Here is a 25,865-nt window from a genome sequence, read left to right as displayed (position 1 = left end):
TCTGAGACCTTTTGTCCTCCCTCACTGGACTCTTGAAGCAAAATAAGAAAATGAATAAGGGAAAGACATCTAGCTAAAAGGATTTTTTATCTGTTCAAAAGAGAAAGGTTAGAGTTGGGATCTGTCTGCATAAGAACTTTCCCTCTTGTCTCTTCACTGAAGCTCATGGTACTTAATGGAGCTTTTTTTTTTTAAACTATTTTAAAGCCTGTTTCTAGAGAGAGCTTTGCATGACAATCTCAGCATCTAGTAAAAATCTTTCTAATCCTCTATTCTGCAGCAAAAAAAAAAAGAGCCTTAAAAAGTTTCAGGTTGTACCTTATGTAATGCAGTAAAACAAAAACACTACTATCTTCTATGCTCCCAATTCTGCAAGGCCAAACCAGGGAGTATGGAGCGGCAGTGCTTTCACACACCCTCTTCCAGCTGGTGCTGCTTTTATGCTGTGTGCTTTAGGAAAAAATCTCCTCTTATGGCCTCAAGTTTTAAATCATCTCCATATGGGTGAGGAAGCATTTTTAGACTAGTAAAATTTTGTTCTCACAATGTTAAAGAGTCCCAAACCAGGTTTGGTTGCAAACTGTGCTTGTACATGACATAGAAGAAAGGGCTGGGAAAAAATTCTGCTCAAAGTGGTGGAAAGAGTGTGGATGCAAGGTACACAAGGCACATAACCAACAAGTGACAATACTTGCTGTAGGGTGAAATCCTTCACTTTTCTGAACAAATGCACAGCAATATCAACCATAGCACTACAGAGAAAAAAATTTTGCTTCTGGTTAGAAAATTAAAATTACATAATTTTCTATTTATAAAGGGGATTGTGTTTGAAGAATACTTAAAAAATACTACTACTTGATAAGTAAATGTAAGAACAACTACTGTCAAAATTCTGAAAAAGAAATACTGGACAACTGTACAAATTTATCATTGGAAAGAGACAAATATTATACTTTGTTAAATGTTATTGGTCAGATGCACAGGTAAATAGATCACAATTAATTTCAAATGTTGCAAGAATAAATTGTTGGAGCTTGGAGTAAAAGGATACTAGCTGTGAAACATAAGAACCATGAATTTAAAGAATCTTATTCAATGACTGTATCCTAAAAAAATGTAATTACAAGAATTTTCATTTGAGGCTAAAATCTGTGGGGAAGATGTAAAAGATGTGAGATTAAAAATGATTAATTCAGAAGAAGATAGGTATTTCTAGAATGAAGAAACCTTTAAGTCCTGTGTGAGTCCATGCTCTTAATACAAAGTATAGTTTGTATTTAATGTGCAAATGAAAGTGGTGGCTATAACAGGATCCCTGTACATTTGGAATATACCTACTTCCAAGGTATTCCTAACTATAATATTCTATGTTTCTCTTCACCTCTTTTTTTAAAGATCTCTCTCCTCTCATTTTTTCTGCCCTTTCACTTAAATGGTGGTGGTATAAAAACAAACTTGGGACAGACAGGAACCTAACAAATGTGGCGGAGTTATGTATGTTTGCTAACCCACAACAGCCTAATCACTTCAGGGAATGAGGACTGAGAATTTTTTCAACACAAATTATTAATCACACTTATGATTAGTTCATATTTTTTCCCCCCCCTCTTCAAGATGCTGAAAGGGATGGGGTCACCAAAGAAGATTTCCTTGGGTAGAGAGCTGAGAAGGCAACCCCAGCCTCAGATCCAAGAAAGCCTTGGGGAGTGCTTTTGGAAGGCCTGAGAGAGAAAGGTGAGAGCAGCACTGTTGTAATGGAGCTTACCTGGCTTCTCCACACTGGGAACACAAAAAAGGCCTCAAAAATATGCCTGTGACATGTGCACTGCAGACTCCCACCCTAAATTGTCGAAAAGATATAAAGGTGCCTAAATGAAGACAGGGACTACCCATCTTCCAACATCTCTTCCCTCTCAGGGAAAAAGACAAACAAAATTAAACTCATTCAAGTTGGTTTTGCTCTAGTAGTTGCAACACCATTTGAAAACTGTTTGGTTTCAAAGATATACCAAAAATACCTTCAGGCACTGCAATATTGGGGCTAGGTTAATTTCAACCAAAACTAAGCGCTTAAATGTCAATGGTAAAATAATCTGGTAGCTGTGTGATAGTTGTAGGTTGAGCTTCATAGCCAGGGGAGAGGAGGATATTTCCAAAATCCTAGTCAGGCATTAAGTGGGTGACAGGCCTTGTAGAAATCATCATACAAGTAAGGAATGGTCATTATTTCTATTAAAAAAACAGTTGCTGGGAAATAACTTTACCACCCCAGATTCTTCAAGCTCATTCTTGATTTCCCAGACTTGGCTTTCAATGATATAAAACTCATACACTCTATGACTGAATGCAAAAGATTAGTTAAAAAAGTATTTATTTTCTATTTTTTCTGTTATGTTCCATTACAAAAAGAAGCATAACAAAAACAAAACAGAAGATAGCATTTTATTAGTGGTACATTAATGAGCTTAAACAACTAGGTGACTTATGCTTTTCACAAATACATATTACAAACAATCACAAAACCTTAACTAAAAATGAAATAAATAATTTGAATAGCTGTTCTTATTTTTTTAATATTTATAAAATATATAGCACTTTCTATTACATTTTTTCAGTCATTTTTATCCATAACAAATTAAAATTTATGACATATATTGCAAATATGCTAAAGGGATAAGAATAATTAAAAAAACCCTAAGTTCCTGGAGGTATGAAATAATAGATCTGTTAATGTTTATCAATTTATTATCATATATCCAGATTGTGCATACCCTGCAAAAATAGCCATTTCTTCAACTAATATACATATGTTTCTTTATAGTATTATAGATTTTTAAATGTAAAGCTTCATGGATGTATGCTTCTGTTTTACAGTTGTGCCTAATATGTAACTTTCATTAATATATACTGAATATATTCCATTAGTATATACTAATATATAGACTCACACACACACACACACACACACATACACACACACACACACACTCATTGCATTATATATTAGCATATACTGAACAGTAAAAGAACAGTGAAAGAATTTCTATAACAGCTGGGATTCCTGTGGAGAAAGTTGTTGAAAGTGGAAGGCATGTATACCATGGCAAAAATTGCAAGGAAATGTAAATGAAAGCATTTTTTTTTACATTATTCAATATATTTCAATAGATTATGTAATGTACTGTAATAATATACAGAATCTGAACAGAAATTTCTTTTTATTCCAGTATTCCTATGTATTTTTCTTTATGATTCCAAGAGGATATGAACCACTGTCTCTGTTAAACTTTCTGAAAATTGAGCCAAGCAAGTAGAAATATGTTGACATTACAGAACTTATTCCAGGAAAATAAAAAAAATTTCCACCTAAGAACCCTCCAAGTCAGGAAAGCACTTAAGCACAGATATGACTTTATTTGCTATAACCTGAGAGTTAATCACACACTCAAGCACTCTTTTGCCCTTGCCATAATCCTTAACACTGTCCCCTGGCAGTGTGTGAGGTTTAGAGGCTCCATTATGTAGCTAAGTACAGTTTTGCATCTGTCTGAGCAACAGGAGTGAGGGAACATGGAAGTGTGCTCGGGGACCCCAGAGCAAATATTCAGGTGTGTGTTTGTGGCAGATGGGGAGAAAGATGCACAGGGAGAGGGCTGACCAGCATGGGGTAGCCTGCTTGCAGCCAATACTGTCCTGGTGTGGTGAGGGAAAAAGTGATGCAGAATAACCTGCCCTGGGCAGCATCAGCCTTTTTCAGCTTCATTTTGCCCCTTGCTGCAGCACAGCATCCCCCTTCAGGCACTAAGCTCCTGTGGGCTACACTGTGAAGCTCAGCTTTTTAACTTTTTTTCCACGGTGCACAAGCAGCAGCTGCTACAGCCACAGAAAATGCTGGCACCCCAACCTGGCAAGTCTTGCTGTTAGCATCTCAGAGGGGTTTTTCCTCTGGATTCATTTTAGTTGGGCTGCATGGTCTGAAAGTGCATCAGGACCCAGAACCCATATAGATGTGATGCTTGTTTAGTGTCATCCTAAAAGAAACAGCTCATGTGCTTAAAGACTGCTCTGTGATAAGAAGAATTGCATGACTGGCTTTAGGCAGGAGCCTGGCTTAAAAAGCACATTTGTGATAAAATGAAAACACTAAAGTAGAAGCACATCTAGTTCCTTAGAGAAACAGAGAGAGAGAGACGCATATGTGTGCACCTTCAGAGATCTTAAGCTACATTCTCATCTTGTATTTCCCTTTTGAAGTGCTTCAAGTGCAACCTCAGGCATCTAAGACAGGTACTTGAATTTTGGGAACTTGAGTGAATCTTTCATGTTTCCCATCATATTGAACTGGTCAGAGGTGAGCGTCTTAAGCTCAGACTCCTAACTGCCTGAGACAGAACTTCTAAAAATCAGCTTTAACTTCTTTTCAGACACTACACGTTTTCAGAGCACAAACCATCACATAAAAGAAATGGAAAGTGAAATGCAGTGACTAGCGTTTTCAATATTAAAAAAATTTCCGAAAGCTTTCTTGGAATTGCCAAGAAAGAATGAAAATTGATCTGAATTTCTAAGGTCAACACTTGTACATTCTCAAGATCTTAAGCCTTTTTAAACATTTTGTCTGATACAAGAAACATCTTAAGGCATTGAATAAACCAAATTCCTTTTAAAGTAACAGGCTGCAGTGTTGACAACTACACGTTTAACTGTGCACTTTGAGGTGTTCTGATAAGATGCCACTTCTAAAATAAATAAATATAATACTGTGGAATCAAGAACTAATTTAGAAAATAAGATTTTTCATTATTCTTTTCTCAAAGCATATTGATGCTGTATATTATTTATTTGCATTCTTAAACTTTAAATGATTTTTAAACTTTAAATGATTGGTTTTAAAAAACAACCCACTTACAACTAGCTCTTCTCCACAAAGTTCTTGTTGCACTTAATTAACATAATAAAATGACCAACAGCTAAAAAATATGCTGATTTTTATTTCAAAGGTGCCTTTGTGCTACTGGAATGCAAAGTTCTCTTGAAAATCTGTAACTGTTATTTTTAAAAATATGTAGGAAATGAAACATATTGATTTACTGATGAAATAAAGAATAAAATATATTCAAATTGGTAACAGTTTCATAATAATATTATGCTTTTATAACCTAGCATATGATTAGTGCTGTGAAGATCAGATAATCTAAAATTCCCATCATAAAGCAAAGCAAATCAACCCAAATATATTTATACTTAAGAGTACATATTTTTGGTATACTATATAACATCACTTCCATAGGCACAGTACCATAAAGAATTTTCTTTATTAAACTTGAAAATATCGTGACATAAAGAGAACAAATTACATATTATGCTATGGGCTGGTTGGTTGGCTTGCTCTTTCTTTTTAAAATATTTGCTTTCACTTGCACAAAGATTTTTAGCAAAAGCTGATGGCTCATTATAATTCTGTTTTTTCATTGTCAATGGGCTGTGTTGACTTACAAAATACTTGTATTCATGATATGTTATGTGTGAAATGACAGGCTGCAACATGAAGCCTGAGTTTTAACATAGGAATTTGAAGTTCACTATGCTTTAAATCGGAACCTCTTGTAGGTATTTAAATGAAAAATGTAGCCATTTAATACGTTTGTACATTTTATTTTGGTATTTCAGGATTAGTTATAACACAGAGTTTAAAATTTTGCATCTTTGGTTCAAGACTGAATTTCTGACCAAGTTGCTCTACAAGGGCAAGGTTGGAAGCAGAGTCACCTCTAATTCTGTGAGGGCACTGCACAAATGCCTGCTGTATTTACAAATCAACACTGAGCTGCAAACAAAGTTATGACATCTTATATTCTCTCAATAACACTTTTCTTCTTGAAAATAAAAGTATTGATGAAGCTCTACCTGTTTAGCCTGTAAACCCCAGTTTACAGGCTAATGCGTTTCTTAAATGTTTTATATTTAATGCCCAGCTGCAAAAGTCTCAGTGATGAACACAGGTATTCTACAAACAGAATTCTTGATACAGATATTCAGGGTAGCCTGGTGGGGTCACAAAAGTTCATGTCATTAGCTCCTTTCTGCACAATGAGCATTTTTGTCTAAATTTTTGCGGAGGGCTTTCCTATAATGCAATCCCTTCATCTACAGAAATTTGCAATGACTTTGACAATACTTTGTGCTGGTATGGGTTAATGCTACGCTCATTCAAGCATGTCTTTTAAACACCCCTCAGATTCAGTGATGCAACTGCACATAACATGAACAGTGGAAGGAAGAACATTGAACCGGCAGCTGACCGGTTCTAGAGTCTGCTATTGCCAGCAGAGCATTTACTGAGGTGTTAGCACATGGCCACACTGTGACAGCTGAATGCCACAGCAGTGCAGTGAAAGGAAGGAGATGATATGGGAGCACTAAAAACTGTCATTCAAGAATATCAGGCTTCTGTTTTCAGTACTATCAACGCTCTGCCAAAATTTGTGTTTCTGGTATATGCTTTCTAGATGAGGACAATGCCTGAGTTACCACTGTTAAACCTCTAAAATGGTTACAGCTTTAGATTCAAAATATCTGGGGTTTGTGTCAAGAGCAAGCTCAAGATCCTATGGACAGCCATGGTAGTTTTATCTGTCCTTCAGATGTGACCCCCTTATTTAGGGACAATTCTTATAAAAAAGTTCATGATGATGTCTATGAAAATGTTGGATTTTGATGACACTTAGAGTATTGAATACCTGGATTGTTGCATCATTCCACTGAATTTAGGATGGAAAATAAATGTGTAGCCCTTGGAGGTGTACTTGTAGAAAGTATGTGTGTACCAAAAGACATTTCAAAATGATAAAAGAGTTGCCCTCCCCCAAACATTTTAAGATTATTTGGAACTAATATCAAGTTAGATCAACTATATTTCAAAGCAATGTTATTCTCACACATGTAAATCAAAATATTTCTAATGCAAAGCAAAAAACAGAGACATTATTTGCTCCTACATTTCATTCATCTTTTGTCCCTGCCTTGCATTTTAAATTGTTCCCGTTTGGATAAGCTCTCCTCTGGCTTCACTTCTGAAGTATTAATCATAATACATAGAAAGGGATGTGACAGAATTACTCTTTTTGCTAAACAAGGAAGATGGTGGCCCTATCTCGTAAGAGTTACTACAAGTTTAAGTGGAGGGGGAAAAAAAGGTAGTTTTGATTTCAATACGATAAAGAGAAACCTCACAAACTACTACTGAAAATGTACACCTTTTTTCCATCATCTTTACTGGTGTGTGTCACAGCTCAAAATTAAATTATATTGCAAAATTGCAATTAAACAAAGTTGTTAATTTTAAATTTACGAGTCCTTCATATTTCACCATTAAATGATACTCTGGAACTAGAACTCAATCCAGACTGATACAATGGTCTTAAAAAGCAAATAAATTATGCATTCTGTAATGTATTCTCTGTAGCTTATTCAATTTATTCCTGTCTTTTACTATCTATATATATATAAGTAATTTATTAAGAATTCAAAGGGTAAAATAATTTTTCAAGAATAATGTAAAATGTCTATTTGTTGAGAGTTTGAGTGGAACAAAAGTTCTACTTATGATGTGAAATGATAATGATGGAAACAATGTATTAGGTGGGCGGTCTCTGAAACAATTTCAAAACCTTGTGAACAAAGACTGTTAGATTTACAATATTTAACAATTGACAAAAAAAAGAGGATGTAAATAGGTGACACAATATTCTTTGTAGTTGCATTAAATTTATAATTAAAACTAAATCCATATGCCGCTATTTTTACTTGAAGAAGTGGGACTTACCCATGAAAAAGTGTTTTTTCTTTTTGTGGCTTGTTTGTTTTGTTTTGTTTTTAATGTATCAGTCCAGTATGGCTATATCTTTGCTGTTGTTACTGTTAGATGGAGAGAACAAAATGGAAAAAGTAGCATGACTCCATGTATGAACACAAGTATGAATTTACAACAGTGCTAAAGTGCTTTCTTGTTTGAGGAGATACTTACACAACTGCCTTTTCATGCTTATCTCCTTTGTCACCATGTACTGTACGCTTGCTGCTTGCTCTCACTTATAATATAATGATAGGGCATCATGTTCATACTCAGAGTTTAGTATATTGTCATTAAAAAAATCTGAAAACAGGAGAATGACAATTCCATTTGTGTATTATTACAGCAATTTGAAAATTTTATTAAATACTCAAGTGCTTCATTTCGCCATTTATTCCTTTGCTTCCAGTGTTGCTTAAAGCACTATGTAAGTACAAATAGATAATATTAAAAGCATATCCATCCTATTCTGGGGTTTTGACTAGGATTATTTACTGATGTCTTGCAGAACCAAGATGAAATTACGATCCCATGTGACCATTTATCTGCTGATGCTGCAAGATGTCTTGCCTCCAGGATTGGTTTCCACATACATGGCTCACCAAAGGTCTAAATCTTATGAATATTTATACATTTTTATGTCTCGTTGTTAAGTGGCAGTGCTGTCATGGGGGATATCAAGTAGAATACTTTAATTTGCCAGTACCAGAAGTTGTGGGAGCAGCAGAAGCTGTGGCTTGGCTGCCTACATACAAAGGGTCCAAACAAGCCACTTTGGCTGCAAAGAATGAGTGGATACAGTGAAGGACTGCAAACAGGTTAGAAAACTCCAGCTCCTGGAAGTGAAAAAAAAAAGATTAAACATGAAACAGAACACCCCACAGACATTTAACCAGGAATGAACCACTATACCAACAGCAAAAATTTTAATAACATGATGTAATTCTGCTAATGTGCCTTAATTCTGCATTATAGGGACTTAGCCATGGAACATTCAGTAAATAATTGCTTGGAGGCTAAGATGGACAAATTTCTGGATTAAGTGCCTCCATAGAAATAGGAGATCCTGCTAGCTAAAGGGGAAAAAAAGTGACACTATATAATTTTTATTTTGCCTCAGGTTAATGCAAATCTGGCACTTTTGCAGGTTAATTTCAATAGAAACTTAATGGCTGCACTGTAACAGACTACACACCTCTGGACTACTATTATTTAACCAACTTAGCCACAAAAATAACAATGTTAAGTTCCACATATATTACATTTGTTCATCATGTCTCCTCACACTATTAATCAGCTATTAAATCACACTATTAAATCAGCTCTTTTCTTACCTGTTCTTTAATATATGTATATACATATATATATATAAAGAGGACATATTTTCAAAACATGCTACTATCACACAGTGATAATTTGGATCTGTTATTGGACCAAAAAAGGAACATACTCCATGTTTTAAATTTATTAGGAATATTATACAAATTCCTTATTTTTCTGCCATAATTTACATTTCTTTATAGCCCCCTCAGCATGTGACTAGACTAGCTTGGACTTTTTTAGACACCACTAGAGAGGAAATAAATAAAAACTACTATTTTTTTTTTTTAACATATATAATTTTCTCCTTTATGTCTAATTGTCTTTATCTGATCAATTTTTTTAGGTTACCTTCAGTATGTGTTTTTGAAGCTGGTATATAATCAATAAGTATCTCTTGCATTTGAAAGCAATTACTGAGGTGCTTCAATATATATAAGTCTAGGCAAAGTGGTATAGAGTTTACATCTTTCTGCTTTGATTCACTGCCCATACAGATTTTTTCACTGCAACATGAAGCCAATAATTGATATCTGTGGTATATTCTACTTGTCTTTCTGCCTAGCATTGGTATTTCCAGGCTATGTAGTGCCAGGGCTTTGCTCTTTTTTTTTTTTTTAGAAGAATATTGAAACAGTTGTAAATTCAACAAAAATTGCTAAATCTCTCTAAATGACATCAACCTGCAATTTTCTGCCTCTTGAGATTTCCTGGAAGACATTACTTTGTAGAATACATGGAGACATTCACAAATCCCTTGTGTGTGAGGGACAACAGTATGAAAGCAGACAGCTGGATGAGCAGATTGTCCAATGATGTACTGAATGGGTGAAGTTTTGTTCAGGTCTCCTACAGCCTCAGCAGATGTCCTTCAGACATGCTCAGAAATAAATTGATAACATCCCACAAGGTTCTTTAAAGTCCCCTGACGACAAATTCTCAATAAAGAAGATAAAGTTTATGCCAAGTTTCACAAACCTGCCAGCTGTGTCTATATAAAAAAAATCCATTTAGAGATATTCTCAGTTTTAAACCTGGAGAGAAGGGTAATTTTATCACTATGTCAAGGTGGATTTTTCTCTCCCTCAAATTTCAAAATAAGAAAATTTGTCATAGATAAGAAAACAGTGGACATTCAAAGACGAGGAAACAAGGAATTATGGAAGTTATTTCAGAATAACAACTGGGTCATTGGAAGTAAGTTACTTTTCAGTTAACTTCATTTTATTAACATATTTATTTACCCTTTTGGTACTACAAAAAAATACCTGAAGCTTAAGATAAGGGAATAAATATTTAGAGGAACTGTGAAATATTTTTAATATCAATTGCATGCATTATCTGTAGAAAGGCTACAATTCCCCCTATGTCTCAACAAGATAATCATATTAAAACAAATGTTACAGTTTGAGAATTGTTGAAGTCAATTAGGTAAAGTGCAAGCTGAACGTAGTTACTATCATAATTACAGCTACTGGACACTGAATTTTCACAGTGCATGAGTATAATTATTACCAAGAGTTATCACAGGTGTTTCTGCAATAATAACACATCAGGAATATCCACTGCTCAATGGACCATCAAGGGAAATGGGTGAGGAAACAGAACAGCCTCTGAAGGTCCCACTTGATAACTGTTATTAATAGTAATGACACAATGTGGAAATTACCTTAAATGCAAAGAAGAGCATTAAGAAGTCAGCAAATGCTCAATTATTATTTGCAATGAAACATTATTCCTATTTCAATGAAGACATGCATTTTTAACTGGAAATTAAAGCAATGTGAAGCACAGTAGGCTGACTGGTGTGTGGCAAGTACATGAGGGCCTGATTAATGGCTGCAACTCAATTCCCAGGAGCCTGATTGATGGGAACAGGATCTATCAGGAGCAACACTTTGCAGGCAGATTAGCCTAATCACAAGAAAGCTTAACAAACAGATAAGATTCCATGTAGAGCTGCTGACAGACAAAACATGCCCTCACTTCTGCTGGGAACTTGCACTCTTAGGTGCCCCCAGGTTGGCACTACTGCCAGCAGACAGGAACCCACAGGCTTTCATGCAACCCCAGCCACCCTGTTTGTTTCTGTATACACTGTCCTCAGCCATACTTTTGTCTGAATACGCTTTCATCTAGGCAGGGTAGTGTGTACTGTACACACAGTTCAGATGAAGTTTCAAGTGAACAAACAAACTAACCATAAGAAACCTAAAGAAATACGCAGTTAAACTACTGAAGTTAAAACCAGTGGAGAAAGTCACATGCTCTGGATCCTCCAAAAAGCAAAGAAATCCTAATTTAAGCCGCATCTACTTGTCCATGCACAAATACATGATTTACTATTATTACAATTTCCAGACTGCTGTCCGTATACCTTACCTAAGACCCTACTCTCCTAGGAATATCAGTATGCCCTCTGGTCTTCAAATTGTCTTTCTAAGCTATCACTTGATTAAACTGCTCTCACTCTACATTGCTGTCAGTATATCAGAAACTTCCAGATTATTAACCTGAACATTTGCAGTTCCTGCAGAGGACAATGTAAACAGGCAAAAAGAAATGTGAGGAAGATGCAGTCATTGAGAAGGTCAGAAGTGTATGGGAATTCTAGTAGCCTTTCACAAAGAAAGTCTGGATTGAAAGGACAGAGGAGAAAAGAGAAAACAGAAAGAGAGCTTCTCCAAAAAAGAACAAACCCCAGCAATCTCTTATTGCATTGCATTATACATATATTATGTAGTATGATACAACATAAATGACACATTTACAAAATCAGGCAACTGCATGTTTCTAAGTATCCACGGTATGTTTAAAAAGTCTTCTCTTTCATCCATATATAAACAGCTGATATGAGAAGATATTTGCTCATCAGAAGTGGTGTTACGTGGTTTCTCTATATTTGCAAAGAATCTGATTTAAAATAGATATTAGACAAATCACGCGCAAAATATGGGGAAACTAAAAACTGAACCACACAAACCAGCACAAGTCAGAAATCTGAACTCAAAAATTCTGTACTCTAAATGTGAAGAACATTGTGATGCTCACAGAAAAACCCTCAAGGCTAAGAACAAGGATTAATTTAAAATTGCATTTTGGAGAACAGACTTGAGCAGAAATGTCAGTCTGGAAAATGATGCAAACACCCATCAAGTCACCCTGCGACAGTAGAAATTGGGGTATTCTGTTCACAGTAATGTGATGAGTAGTCATTCAGGCTATTTAGATTAGATTTCTATACAAGATAATTTCAAGTACAAGTTAATTGGCATTAATTAATACTAAGGTAGTATTAATTTATAGTAAGATTAATGTGAAATCCTTGAAGTTAAACTTCTTCCTTTGCAGATACCACATCTGTGCCTTCTTTGGTTTTCCATATTCAAATAGACAAAGACAATTGACTGGAGCTTCATCCTGATAAACTTATTTTTGTACCCACTTCAGTTTTTTACTGCTCATCTTAGGAGTTCAGCCAATCTGTGAACAATAGCTCACCTGATGCAGCACAGCAGTGTGGCCTTACCTGAGTTTTTCTGACAGAACTGTTGTGCTGCAAGTTGGGGGAGGTGTAAGCACAGACTGAAGTGTAGCTTTTGAGTTATACATGTTTTACAAAGCACAGAGCTCTCAGTTCACAGTTTGGTGAAAATTCAATAATGTAATAAGATGCTGGTTTTTATACACATTACTTACTGCTATGTTTGGAGGCACATATTTATATCTCAAAACAGGAACTCTCTCTATTTTGTCAGAAAAGCCTAATACTTAAGTAAAATTGAAGATAACAGCACTCTGAGTTTATTACAGTCCTGAGATTGTGTATCACCTCTGGAAGCTGCTGTGATACTATTGAGGCACTAATGGATCATTAAACAATAGCTAAACAAACAGGTAAACAGATAAGTAACTAGATAGGAAGGTCTAAGTGAATCCCTTTGTGCCTTACAGACACAGAGAAAGCTTTGCCCTTCTGTGCTTAGTTTTTTTTAACCCAAGCCAAACAGCTCAGTAAGAACAAATACAGGGACACATTGGCTCCACATTCTGTCAAGCTGACAGCTTTATTTTGTAGCTCTCACTCATAAAAATTTTGTCTCACTGAGCAAACTTGTGCAGTATCTCCTGCTGAGTGACAGCCGGGAAATAACCTACAGATTGGAATGTCTAAGGGGTATCAGTGATTAATGTTGCCCTTAAGTGGTTTCCTTGTCAGAAACCACTTAGACCTTGCCTTAGATACCTTTTAAGTTAGGTGTTTGCTTTCAGGCACCCTGCCATAGACCCACTGGTGTGACCTATGATAATTATTGTTCAGATTTTTAGACTGGAACTGCTTAAATCCATGAGGAAACACTTCTTTTATTCTAAATTATATATCTTTGTAGTAATATGATTTAACTTAGAGAGAAGCCGAACAAAAGCATGAGAGCAGTGTCTCTACCAAAAAAAAAAAACAAGGCAGTATTTGGAATGTATAAATACCTAAAACTATTTTAAAGCTGAAAAGAACTGTACAGAGAAATAAATTAAACTATAACTAAATCTTTAGCACCTGTTGTATGTCTCAAAGCATGCCATTTTGAATTTTTAAGTCAGGCATTAATCAAACTATAAAAAATTTTGTTATAAAAATATTAGCTATTCAGTGTCAGCGAAGGACTTTCTTTCACTTAGGAATATAACTCTGGTGGCAAGTGCTTTTCTCAACAACAACAAAAAAGTTAACTGATGAATGCATGTGGTGCTGAACTTTATCCCAAAATGTATTTTGCCTAGATTTTTCTAACGTTGATACTGATATCTCTGTATATTCACCAGAATACAGAGGAGATGTTGGACAATTATGAAGATAATATGGTTAAAATTTAAAATACTGATGCATACCTATTTTTTTCCCAAACAATGCATATCTACAAGTTGAAATGCATTTCTAGAATAAAAAAAAATTATCTAAGTATGGATCAAAATTCAATAGCTGAGCATTCTGACACTCTTGATTCTACAGATCATGAGTAAGTGTTCTAAAGCTAAAGAGTATTATCACACAGGTTCAATGTGCCATAATCACACACACCTGGGAAAGCATGAGATACACAAAATGTTCCATATTATAAATGAAGGAAGACAGGAAGCATTTGGATTTTGATAACTCATATTTTTCTGTGAAGCAATTATATAGAATCATCAAATCATCTAGGTTGGAAGGATGTTTAAGATTATCAAGTCCAATGGTTAATCCAGAACTGCCAAGTCCACCACTAAAACATGTCCCTAGGTGCCATGTCTACACATCTACCCCGTCCCTCTGGGGATGGTGATCCTGCCACTTCCCTGGGCAGCCTGTTGCAATGATTGACAACACTCCTGGTGAAGATATTTCTCCTAATATCCAATCTAAACCTCCCCTGTGCAACTTGAGGCCATTGCATTTTGTCCTATTGCTTGTTACTTAAGGGAACAGGCTGACCCCACCTAGCTACAATCTCCTTTCAGACAGTTGTAGAGTGAAATGAGATTCCACCTGACCGCCTTTTCTCTAGGCTAGACACCCTCAGCTCCTAATCAGACTTGTGTTCCAGACCCTTCACCAGCTCTGTTGCCCTTCTCTGGACTCACTCCACCACCTTAATGTCCTTCCTGTAGTGAGTGGCCCAAAACTGAACACAGTATTTGAGGTGTCTGGAGAGTTACCTGCCATGCCCTGCTTCCACATTACTGCTTGGGAACGAGTAAGTGAAGAGCCCTAATACATTGGTGTAACAGCTTCTCAAATTTTTGGTTTTATTCTCTGCTGAGTTCTCATTTCATGACATTCTGATTATTCCCCGTGTATTATAACTGGGGAAAAAACCAAATAGAATCTTAAAGAAAATGTTACACTCTATTTCCTGTTACAGCAGTGGGTCTCCAGGCCAGCTGCAAAACAGAGCTACATTTAACAGGTGATGATAGCTGTGGTCATGAATATTCATCACAACCTTTAACAGATGTTTTACAAAAGTTCCATCCTCTGATTTCAAATGAAGCCTGCATACAGTATTCATGAAATCTGGCATTACAAGTATTTCTGAAAATCTGATTACTGTTTCCTAATGACTCAACAGTTCCACAAATAGCTATACCTCTAACTCAGGAATGTAAAGCAAAAAAAAGTAGAGGCTAGACTGTTCCACCTCTCCTCATGCTGAATAGTGCTTTAAATCTATGAAAGGTTTAAATGATACACAAGGGGGTTATCCACAAAATTTTAAGTTAACCAGTGCTGAAAACATATTACCCAAGAACCTTCACATTCATTTTACAGACACATTTATCTACATTTCTTAGACTAAGCAACATACTTGATGTGTAAACAAATTGGAATGGATAGAACAGCTCATTATAAATGCCACAGCACCTTCCAAAGAGAATATAATCTGACTTCTTTGCATATAGTTGGCATGCTTTGATCACCAAGAAAATTAATTAAAAGCAACAAATTTTTATTTCCAAATTGAGTAATGTGAAAGTTTAAATTTAGAGTAAAGAGGAGCAACCAGGGAACATGACAGCATATTAATAAGCATGCTACCAGGCTTGTATTAATACTCTGCTTTCATAAGGTGGAAAGTAGAATTTCTACCTTAATAAAAGTTTGGCAGAAGTTTTTAGAACTCAATTTGAGTGGGAATAACAACAGGTACAATAAAGGCACCAGGATACCTCTAAGGCTTATGTATATCCAACATACTTATGTATCTCTAAGTGATTTATATGACAGATATAATTCAAAACATGAAACAAAAAAAAAGAAAACTATTTTTTTTTCAAAAATTAGATTTCATTCTTTGGTTTTATTTTTTTAAAAATGTAATTCAGTATTAAAAATTTATTCTAGTTTTACCAATTAAAAAAAAAAAAACGAAACCAAAAGCCCCCAAATCCCCAAACACCCCAACAGTGTGCAATTCTTGGACTCTTATGAATTTTCGTCAGTGCTAAAATCATGTCTAATATGACAGAAATAGAAGAGAGATATTAGAAAAATAATGATGATTTTCATCCTTCATCTGTACATAAGAGCATGATAAAAGTTTACAATTACTTCTTTAAGAGAAAGTCATCCTCATGACATTATGTTAAGCTTTATTTTCTTATTAAAGCTGAAAAAAACCTTCTTTACTATTAAAAAAATTTCTGAAGGAAATCAGAAATAAGAACATATTTATCCTTGAGATGCAGCAGAACATGAAAGTATCAAAACCATGGTCCTCACATTTTATTGCCATTGATTTAATGGGAATTATATTTAATGGGAATTATATTTAATGGGAATTATATTACTTACCTTTATTTTATTGAGTAAAACATTCAAAATCAAGTAATAGCTGCTGGGTAGAAAATAATTAACACCAAACATAAAGAGACATGGAGGAAGAAAATATAGATGCTTAATGTAGCTATTGGCCTTCAAACTCATAACTGCCCCCAAAACAATGCATTTTTTTCTTTATATAGTTTTTTATAAATGTTATTATTATATGTAGAGTATTTTATATTCTGCATATTTAGCACTTACGGACAATTTATTTAACCATTTCCTTTTTGCTCATGGAACCGTATTGTTATCACATTCGCTCAGCAATTTTGTCTCTGACATGGTGAGGAAAAATGGCTTTATAAAGTAAAGGCTTTAAAAACAAGGCTTAGACATGGACGAGAAAACAGTCTTCAGGTTTACACTAAAATTTGAATTCTAGTCAAAAAAGAACTTTAAGCTGACTCTAAGGCAGTTCCACTTATCACAGACCTGGGGAGATCACTTCTCATATATATTGGGACAGTGAATGCCCTTATCCTCAAAAGACATAAACTGAAGTAAGCATAAATCTCTCACGGCTATAGTTTTCATGAACTAACTCTTCAATCAAAAGCACAACTGAAAATACAACTTTTCTGATTTTGCATTAGAGACAGACACAATGCTTCAGTCTTGTAAGGAAATATATATTTAATCCACTTTTTTTCTCTCTGAGAAACAAAAACAGATTTTAAACCTTTGCTGAGTTTTGTTCCCAGGTTGACTTAAGGATATATTTTCCACCATTTCTTCATCATACAATTATAGGGTGAAAACCACTGTATTGAAGCTCTCAGCTTTATCACAATGACAAAGAGGACAGTTGGAAAACATGCCTAAACCCATATATCCCATAAATCCTGTATTTTATTATTTTTAAATCTAATTACACCTTTCAAAAGAGTTTTAACTAGATAAAAGTAATTTGTTCAGTTTTCTTCAATTTCATTGGTTTTCTTTGCATTCTTTGTGCATTAACCTAATATTTCCAAGTTACTTAGTTTATTACACTCCTCTACTCCCCTAGCTGCTTTGAAAATTGCATATCACCTTTATACAAACAACGTATTATTTTTACCTTCGCTTCAATTTGTTTAGTATCTTGGTTTTGGAACAAAAATTTGATTTTGCTCTTCCCATCATCTGAAGAACCTTTGAGCTGGGAAAACTTGTACCTCCAAAGCACAGCCTAAAGGGAAAAGAATAACAATAAACAAATATAAAAAACCTTACACAAGCAAGTCAATGTAGTTATCACTGAAAATTGCATTAGAAATAGCTGATCTCCTTCCACTTCCACAGGAACTTTTAACACCTCTATGGTACATAATTAAATAAATGTAGTGTTCTGTGGTCAGATGTCCCTTTAATCATACAGATATATTATGCTTTGGCAGTGCTTGAATAACATCTGTCAGACTACATTTTTGAAATTTACCCTGAAATTCCTTTATCTGCATTTAATACTGATTAAACACAAAAGAGAAAGATTTTTTCTTCTGATGATCTGTGGATTACCTACTCTATCTGAAGTGTTGATCTGACATACAAGCCCCCACTTTCCGTATTGAAAGAGTCTACTACTAACATAAAGGGCATGTCATACTAAAAACAAATACCTATTTTTAAATGATAAAATATCAAAAGAAAGCTCTGTAATGAGAACATATTTTGAGTTTATTTATGAGAGCTCTAATGAGGAATTTGAGCAAATCATTAATTCTAAACATATCAGTGGCCTTTCAAGTAATTATATTATGAATTGCATTGTCTTGTTGAAAAAGACAGACTGCCTTACAAAATAAATATACAATTAATAAAATTTACAGCTGTCTAGAAAAACATCTTTTAAAAAACATATCTAGTGTGGATTTATGTAGAAAAACCAGTTTCAAACTACTTTGCTTAAAAATGGAAAAGAGCTATTTTTGTTGCAAAGCTTTTCAACATCATTTAAAGATATCCCCCACCCTCCAGATATTTTGGATTGTTAAAATTTTTCATCGTGATTCCAATAGTATTTCACATAATTAGGAGGTCATCATCACTCACATTGTACTACTGCTTTGATGAACATTAGTTTCACAGGCATTGAACAACACAGAAACTTAAGGCAACTCTCTGGTCTAAGGGTTTGTAAATTATTTCCTCTCAGCAGTGTAGAATGACACTTCCACCTGTGCCCTTAGTCTTTATCTATGAATGATTTACTGTCTACTGGGAATTAAACAGAATATGGGGGAGGTCAAATTTTTAACTGTCCTAAATCTATGCAGGCCCCTTGGCCTCAGGATGTCTTGATCTCTATGTCAATGACTGGCAAAAATCTCAATCCTGCACCAAGCTGAATAAAGTTTGCTGTGTTTGCCTTAGCAACCTGACGAGAAAAGAAACCACAAGGGCAGCATCTTAACTGTGCACTAAACACAAAGCAAGCACTAGAATTTTTCTCCAAAATTCTCTCTATATTGTTGCCCCTTCCAGATAAAAAGAAGAACCCTAGTCTCAGCACCACTTTCATTCTCTGTGTGCATGTGACATCTGCCATAAACAGAGTTAAGGACATTCTGTTACAGATAAACTAGAGGAATTTGGCAGTTTAGGTGAAAATATATCCTATTTGTTTCAAATGTTGTCCTCCTGAGCCCACCAATACCTGCTACAGAAAATAGAATAGTTTCCCTCATCCCTGTGTGTGTGCAATTCCTTTGACCTTGTTTGAGCAAAGATGTTTATTTATATTGTACAAATAGTGAGGTAAGAACAAAACAAAGCAAAACAACCCAGTATATAATATCAATCTGGTAGTTTTATTCCTACCTACTTTGTAAACTCCTTTTTATTTTACAGATCTATGTAACTCAACAAATCTTGCCAGAAGACCAAAACCATTGCCTTTCTGCAGGGACAGAAAATCCACTTAAGTATGCCATTTCCTGGATGAGAAATGTAAAGGCCACTGATTGTCTCTTTATCTCAAGAGAAAACAATCAAAGCAATGAGCTATCATCTTTCTCTTCTCTGATGACCTATGGAGAGGCCAGGAGAGAGATGTAGCATTAACAAGAACCCTTAGATGTGCAGGCAAAATCCCAGAGTACCTGGCCTTATTCCAAGTCAGATTAAGTTGGAATGAAGATGAAGGATGTATAGAACTTTGGTACTTTGACATCTCCACGCAGTTTCGCCATGCATTTTGTTCCCATTTAGAGGAAAGAGAATGACAGTCACACCAAACCACAGGCACAACTCAGGAACACACTTCAATACATGCATAACATTGGTTTTGGACACTCCTACTTGGCAAGGGCTCTTAAGGACACTGCAAAACCAGGTCCATAGTGTGGAGAGAACTAATCCCAACAGAACTGTACTTCAACATCAAGATATTAAAACAAGCTCCTAGAACTGACAGTCTCTGCAGAGACCACTAAATACTCTTCATCTAAAGTGTGAAGAGTAAAAATGCTATTGACAATGCATGAAATGATTCCCACATGAAAGAACTATCTGCTCCTTTTGAGTGTTCTTTAACAAATTGCACACCCTTTCCCTCAAAGATTTCCACACATGGGGACGGTGTTTTACAAAAATAAGAATAGGGAAAAGTGAGTTTCAAGTTACTAAGTCAGGAATACAAAGTAGTTCAAGCTAGTCACCCTGGCTATTTCTTTTTCTAGAGAATCCCTGAATAACAATTCCTACATTCTGGTTTAAACTGGGAAGAACTGGTTCATTATGATAAACTCTGGATGTGTGTCTACTTCAATATACTATACTACATTAAAAGTGTAACAGCTAGCTTAAACCATTTAAACTAGATGTTCAAATTCTAGGTAGCAAAAATTGGGTAAATTAGTTAATCATGTGCCCAGTAAGATCGATTTAAATCCTTTCTCCTACAAAGAGGCTGAAGTGCTACCCTGTGTAGCCAGAACTGCACATTTTGCTTGTGTAGCACATGTATCAGGGATGCAGAATGCTGTGACCACAGTTACATCGCTCTTAAAATAAAGAATCTTGGGGATCACTGGATTAATTCCTCTGGTTTTATATGTTCTGAGTGTGGTTCTTTTCTTCTTTTCATTTTCATTGCTGCAAAATCCATAAGCAGTGAACAGGGAACAGACTTATCCTTTTTCAACGACTACTTCATGGTGCCAAAGTAAGAAAGGAGAGACCAGAACCGCTCACCTGAGCACCCAGTTTCACACAAACCTGCAACTACAGCAGAGACATTAACACATGAGAGACAGAGAGTTTCATGTGTTGTCTTTCATCTTCCTGTGGGCTGGCTTCAGTGTTACAGTGCTCACTGGGGTGACTCTTCTGAATTCTAATTTTAAAGGCTAATTCTCCTGCATTAGTCATAGATATTCTTGGGAATACTGATCAACACCAATGTCACAGTCATTTTTTTGCTCCTCAGAACCATTTGTTGAATGCTTGCCTCAGGAAGTCAACATAGGCTGTTATCATTTTGTACAAATATATATATGTATACGTAGTGACTTTTAACCAATAAGTACACTTGTAAAACATGCTGGCTTTTTCACAAACTGGTAAACACCTAAATCTGCGTCACATAAATTATTTATAGATCAATTTTCAGGAATTATGAAATATAAGCAGAAGTACTTACTGGTTTGAAGGTGCAGTATTACTGATCTCAACACTCATAGGGCTACTTTTAGCTGATAAAACCAGCCTTTTCTCTTCAAGTACTTCCCTCAGTAACTGTGCATAACCTGCATCACTGAGAATATTTTGCAGGTCTAGATACAGTATTTATAGGAAGCAATAAATTTTTGTTTGCCCTAAAATAGATTTGACAAAAGGACCAGGTGCCAATTCCTTTTAAAGCACAAATTGCAACCAAATTAAAAAAGATTCTCTTGTAGACAGTGGCATTAATTACTCATGAGAACCCTGACACTCCTTTCAAGTTGTGGCACAAAATGTTATGATGCCTTGATGGAAGATGAAGAGGAAAACTCAGTATGCACTATTTATTGCCTTGAAAAGTGAACTCTCATTTAATGAGTAGAGATAGAATTTGGGAACAGCAGCAAGCAGTCCAATTCAGCAAGAGGAGACCAAGGCATACACTGAAAATACCACCAGCACCACAATTTCCATACTACTAGAGTGGTTGCAGAAAATCTGACATAATTAATCCATGTCTTGAAAAATGCACTGTAAGAAGACAATCTCTTTGAAAAAACACAGCATGTATCATGCATAAAATTGGAAACAACCAGTAAGATATAAATCCTTTTCTCAATTATTATTCATATATTGCTTAGGCTGCTTTTTGCATTTTAAACCATTTAATAAAATGAACTTCAAAGAATACCAGAATGCAATGCAAACAAATAAACTGTGTAGACAAGCAGACAAATTAGATTTAAGACTCCTCTTGAGATGCGATTAAATTATTGTAATAACAAATAATCAAAAAGCAAAATCCTATATTCACTGAAATTAACAGGATTTTTTTTCCTGTGACATATCTGGGACCAAGATTTTTCACCAATACTTTTTAATGAGAAATATTTTATTTATAAGTAATCATCTAGGACTCATTTGTGCTAGTCTTTGCAAACAAATTGCTGCCTATTATCCTCTGCTAGTGTTATTCTGCTATAATTAAAAAAGGATGCTCTCTGTGTATTTTTATTTTATACTTCGTACATAAATGCAACATATAAATGACACATGGAAGAAAAGCTACTGACTTCTATACCTGTAATACAGTCACACAAATGAAGAAAATTATATTGTTTCTATTCTTAGCAATAGTGATAGGTCTAGAACACATATTCTGCAAGGCACCTTAGAAAATACTTTCACATTCATATTCTATGTCAGTTTGCTACTCATTCCCAGAATCTTGGACTAAACCACATAAAATTTTGATGAGGTGACATCAGACAAAATCACTTTCCACCTAGGTAATGGCATCAGGAATGTGGAAATACATCGTAACTGTAACTGTCTTTGTTGGGGCTATGACTAGGAATATTCATCAGGGTTTTTGTTTTGTTTTGGGTCAAGGAGTTTGTTCTAATCCAAAGAGAGACCAGATTATCAAACAAATACAGAATAAATAGGTGACTGTTTTTACTTACCATGCTCTAAGGATAGTCATAGAAATGTGGATGTCTGACTAGTCCATGGCTCTGGCATAGATATATCATTTAGGATACAGAGGGCATTATGCATTGGCACTAGGAAAGAAACAAGAATCTCCAACCAGAGCAGATTTGTGTCCTATGAATTCAGTGATTAACTACCTTCAACTTATTATTTAACAGTTTTGTCTCTTCTGTGTTGAATTATCCACTGTGAACGAACTCTCTTCTTGCAGAAAGACTATTTACACGTAACAAACTTGAGCAATAGTGTTTGCACCACGTAGTACAATGTCATAATTTCACCTGCCAGTGAAGCCACATGAGGAACAGCTGAGGTCACTTGGTCTGTTCAGCCTGGAGAAGAGAAGGCTGAGGGGAGACCTCATCACAGTCTACAACTTCCTTGTAAGGGGAAGAGGAGGGGCAAGCACTGATCTCTTCTCTGCGGCGACCAGTGACAGGACCCAAGAAAACAGCCTGAAATTGTGTCAGGGGAGCTTTAGGGTGGATATCAGAAAAAGGCTCTTGACCCAGAGGGTGACTGAGCACTGGAACAGGCTCCCCAGGGGAGTGGTCACAGCACCAAGCCTGACAGAGTTCAAGTTGTACAACGCTCTCAGGCACATGGTGTGATTCTTGGGGCTGTACCATGCAGGACCAGGAGTTGTACTTTGATGATTCTTATGTGTTCCTTCCAACTCAGGATATTCTATGATTTTATGAAATACATGTTTTATCTACATACATGATCTACGGAAATCAGAAGCACAATGTCATTCCATTGACATGAATCATACAGGTTTTACTATGTAATAGCAAAAGAAGTTTGGCCTTCAGTAGGATGCTTAAAAAAAACCCTGAATCTGTCAGTGTTTTATAATAATTAGACAGCTACATCCCAGACCACCTCTAAATGGTGGAGTAAACAAAGAAACCATCTTTATTAAGGAAGGGATGTCAGAGGTCACTTTTCAAGTTTTAGTTTCATCAAATCCCTTTGTTGTCTTTTCCATCACACCTTCAGATGTCTATAGCTGTACTTTTTCAACACTACCTTTCTTTTTTTTGACTGATTGGATTATTCTTCCTTTTAGATTCTTAAGGCAATTTTTTTCGTATGTGATCTATATTGCAGAATTATGCTAAACTTCAATGAGAACTTTTCAAGCTAATGCTGTTTGTTGTCTGACTAAAATAGATGATACTCCTACAAGTCAAACTAAATCAAGAGCAGAAGCCCTGTTCCTAAGAATAAAAGTAATTGAGTCTTCAGGCACCTGGGATACACCTTAATTTGTCTGTTTGTCTCATAGCTAATTGAGAAAGATTTCATTCTTGCCAAGTGACACTTTGTCCATAGTTATAGCAGCAGTAGGGAACTGAGTAGGATTAAGATCTTGTTCATGCTCAGTTGTACTGTGTTACTGATCTCTGGAGACTGTCTTACTACAAAAGAATTATGGTCCAAGGCAATTTCCTTTGTCAACTGCTGCAGCTTTATAACTGTAAAGGGAAAGACGGGAGGACACAGAGGATAAAGAACAAAAATGAGACAAAGGAAAAAAGCATGAAAGTCAGCCCTTATAAACTAACTGTTCTTGTCCATTACTGAAATTACATAGAATGTTAAAAGACTACAGTGTATTTTCTTGGTACTGATGGATGACCTACCAAAATTTGTTTCTACCCACAGAACATAAAACTGTATGAAGCATGCTTGATGGCTTATATTAAAGTTATAGTAGCTATTTGTTCAGCATTTCAACTTCTAAGCATGGAATAAATATTTTTTTGCAAGAGTTATATCATTAAATCTCCATCTTGCAGCGAGCCTGGTTTCTTCCTGCCTTCCCTATTACTGAAATTTTAATATCAAGAAGGTTTTTGTATTCTGTTTTATCTCAATATACTGTATATGTATTAGTTGCATAAAGAGACAGACAAGGTATGTATCCCTAGAAAACATGGGAGTTTATTCATAAAGAAATTAAGAGAAATACTGCTCTGTGTGATTCAGTAGTCTTTTGGTATGGAAATAAAATTAAAGATATTTGCAATGCTATTTATTGTTCATGGTGTATTCTCTGTTTTGGGGAAATACTCAGGGTTTCTGCAAGAGAACAGAGGACAGGTACACTGAGCTTTGTTCATGGGCACCTTGTGGGCCGTTGCGGAGCCTTTTCTTACTTTGTTCTAACACCATCATATAATTCAGCAGCACCTTAATTTATTTTCAATCCTACAAGGGATGATTTTTTTCTCTTCTGGCAAATATATTTTTTTGACGCTGCTTTAATGAGCAGTAAATGTGATGGAGTACAGACACAGCACTTTGTTCAGGTAGGTATATGGCAATGTATATTCCCACCAACACACACATATATTATTAGTAGAATTTATGATTTAAATAAGCACATTATAGAAAAAAAATTAATGAATATGTCAGTAAAACAGAAATATATATATAATATACATATTTCCATGTATATCCACCCATCTACTTGAAGCGTAGTCCATTTTTTTTATGGAAGCATATTAAGAATCAGTTATTGAGAATGGCAATGGTTTATAGTAGTAGTTTTATGCATTGGATCACTTTCAGAATAGTAGTTATATTAACTTCTGTACATGTCTTGTTATTCTGTTTAATCAGTCTCCATACTTAATTCTTAAGGTGGCTATAGTGGCTGCAAAACCTTATTTATAAATGCTCATCATAATATCCATGTATGTCCGTACCTAACACAAATTGCCCATAAAAGAGTTACACTTGTTCATTAAAATATTTATGTCTGTATACTAGCTAATGTTAGAAAAATTTAGGACATGAATGCTGGGATGTAGTTGTGCAGGACTAAGAAAAATGTTTTCCCCAGTAAACACTGATACACAATAAAGCAAAAATGACCTAGGATAAAATTTGGTATATAACTTCTAAGAACTGCCACAGAACTTTTTGCATCTTTTTAGAATTTTCATGTTTTAAAACCAAATAAACAAAACATTTAGCATATGGAACATCACTGGTGAAAAATTATGTCTGGAGTAGACGCTGTATACTAAGACACCTTGTAGTGCAAGGAGTAACTAAGCAGAATCTGGAAAATGTGATTAAGGCAGAAAAGAAAATAAAATATCTAAATGGTATTCACAAAGATTTGTTAAATTCACTTTTTGTAGAATACTAGCAAGGAAGAAAGAGGGAAGTTCA

General features: G+C 35.3%; 1 protein-coding gene across 2 annotated transcripts in view; it reads right to left on the bottom strand.

Moving 5' to 3' along the window:
• Positions 1–2,425: 2,425 nt before the first annotated feature.
• The window catches only part of SNTG1 (syntrophin gamma 1), a 336,705-nt gene continuing 313,265 nt past the window's right edge, over positions 2,426–25,865 (bottom strand). For both annotated transcript variants that reach the window (XM_010401190.4, XM_039549083.1), the window contains exons 17-18: positions 17,596–17,706; positions 2,426–8,688 (exon numbers count right to left, since the gene is read on the bottom strand). In XM_010401190.4, the coding sequence (XP_010399492.1) occupies positions 8,530–8,688; positions 17,596–17,706 (270 nt within the window). In that variant the 3' untranslated portion in view covers positions 2,426–8,529. The remainder of the gene's footprint in view (positions 8,689–17,595; positions 17,707–25,865) is intronic.

The sequence above is a fragment of the Corvus cornix genome, chromosome 2, assembly GCF_000738735.6.
Source record: "Corvus cornix cornix isolate S_Up_H32 chromosome 2, ASM73873v5, whole genome shotgun sequence".
NCBI classification, from domain to species: Eukaryota; Metazoa; Chordata; class Aves; order Passeriformes; family Corvidae; genus Corvus; species Corvus cornix.
Note: the sequence above shows the minus strand (reverse complement) of the source record. Positions and strands in the feature narration are given on the sequence as shown.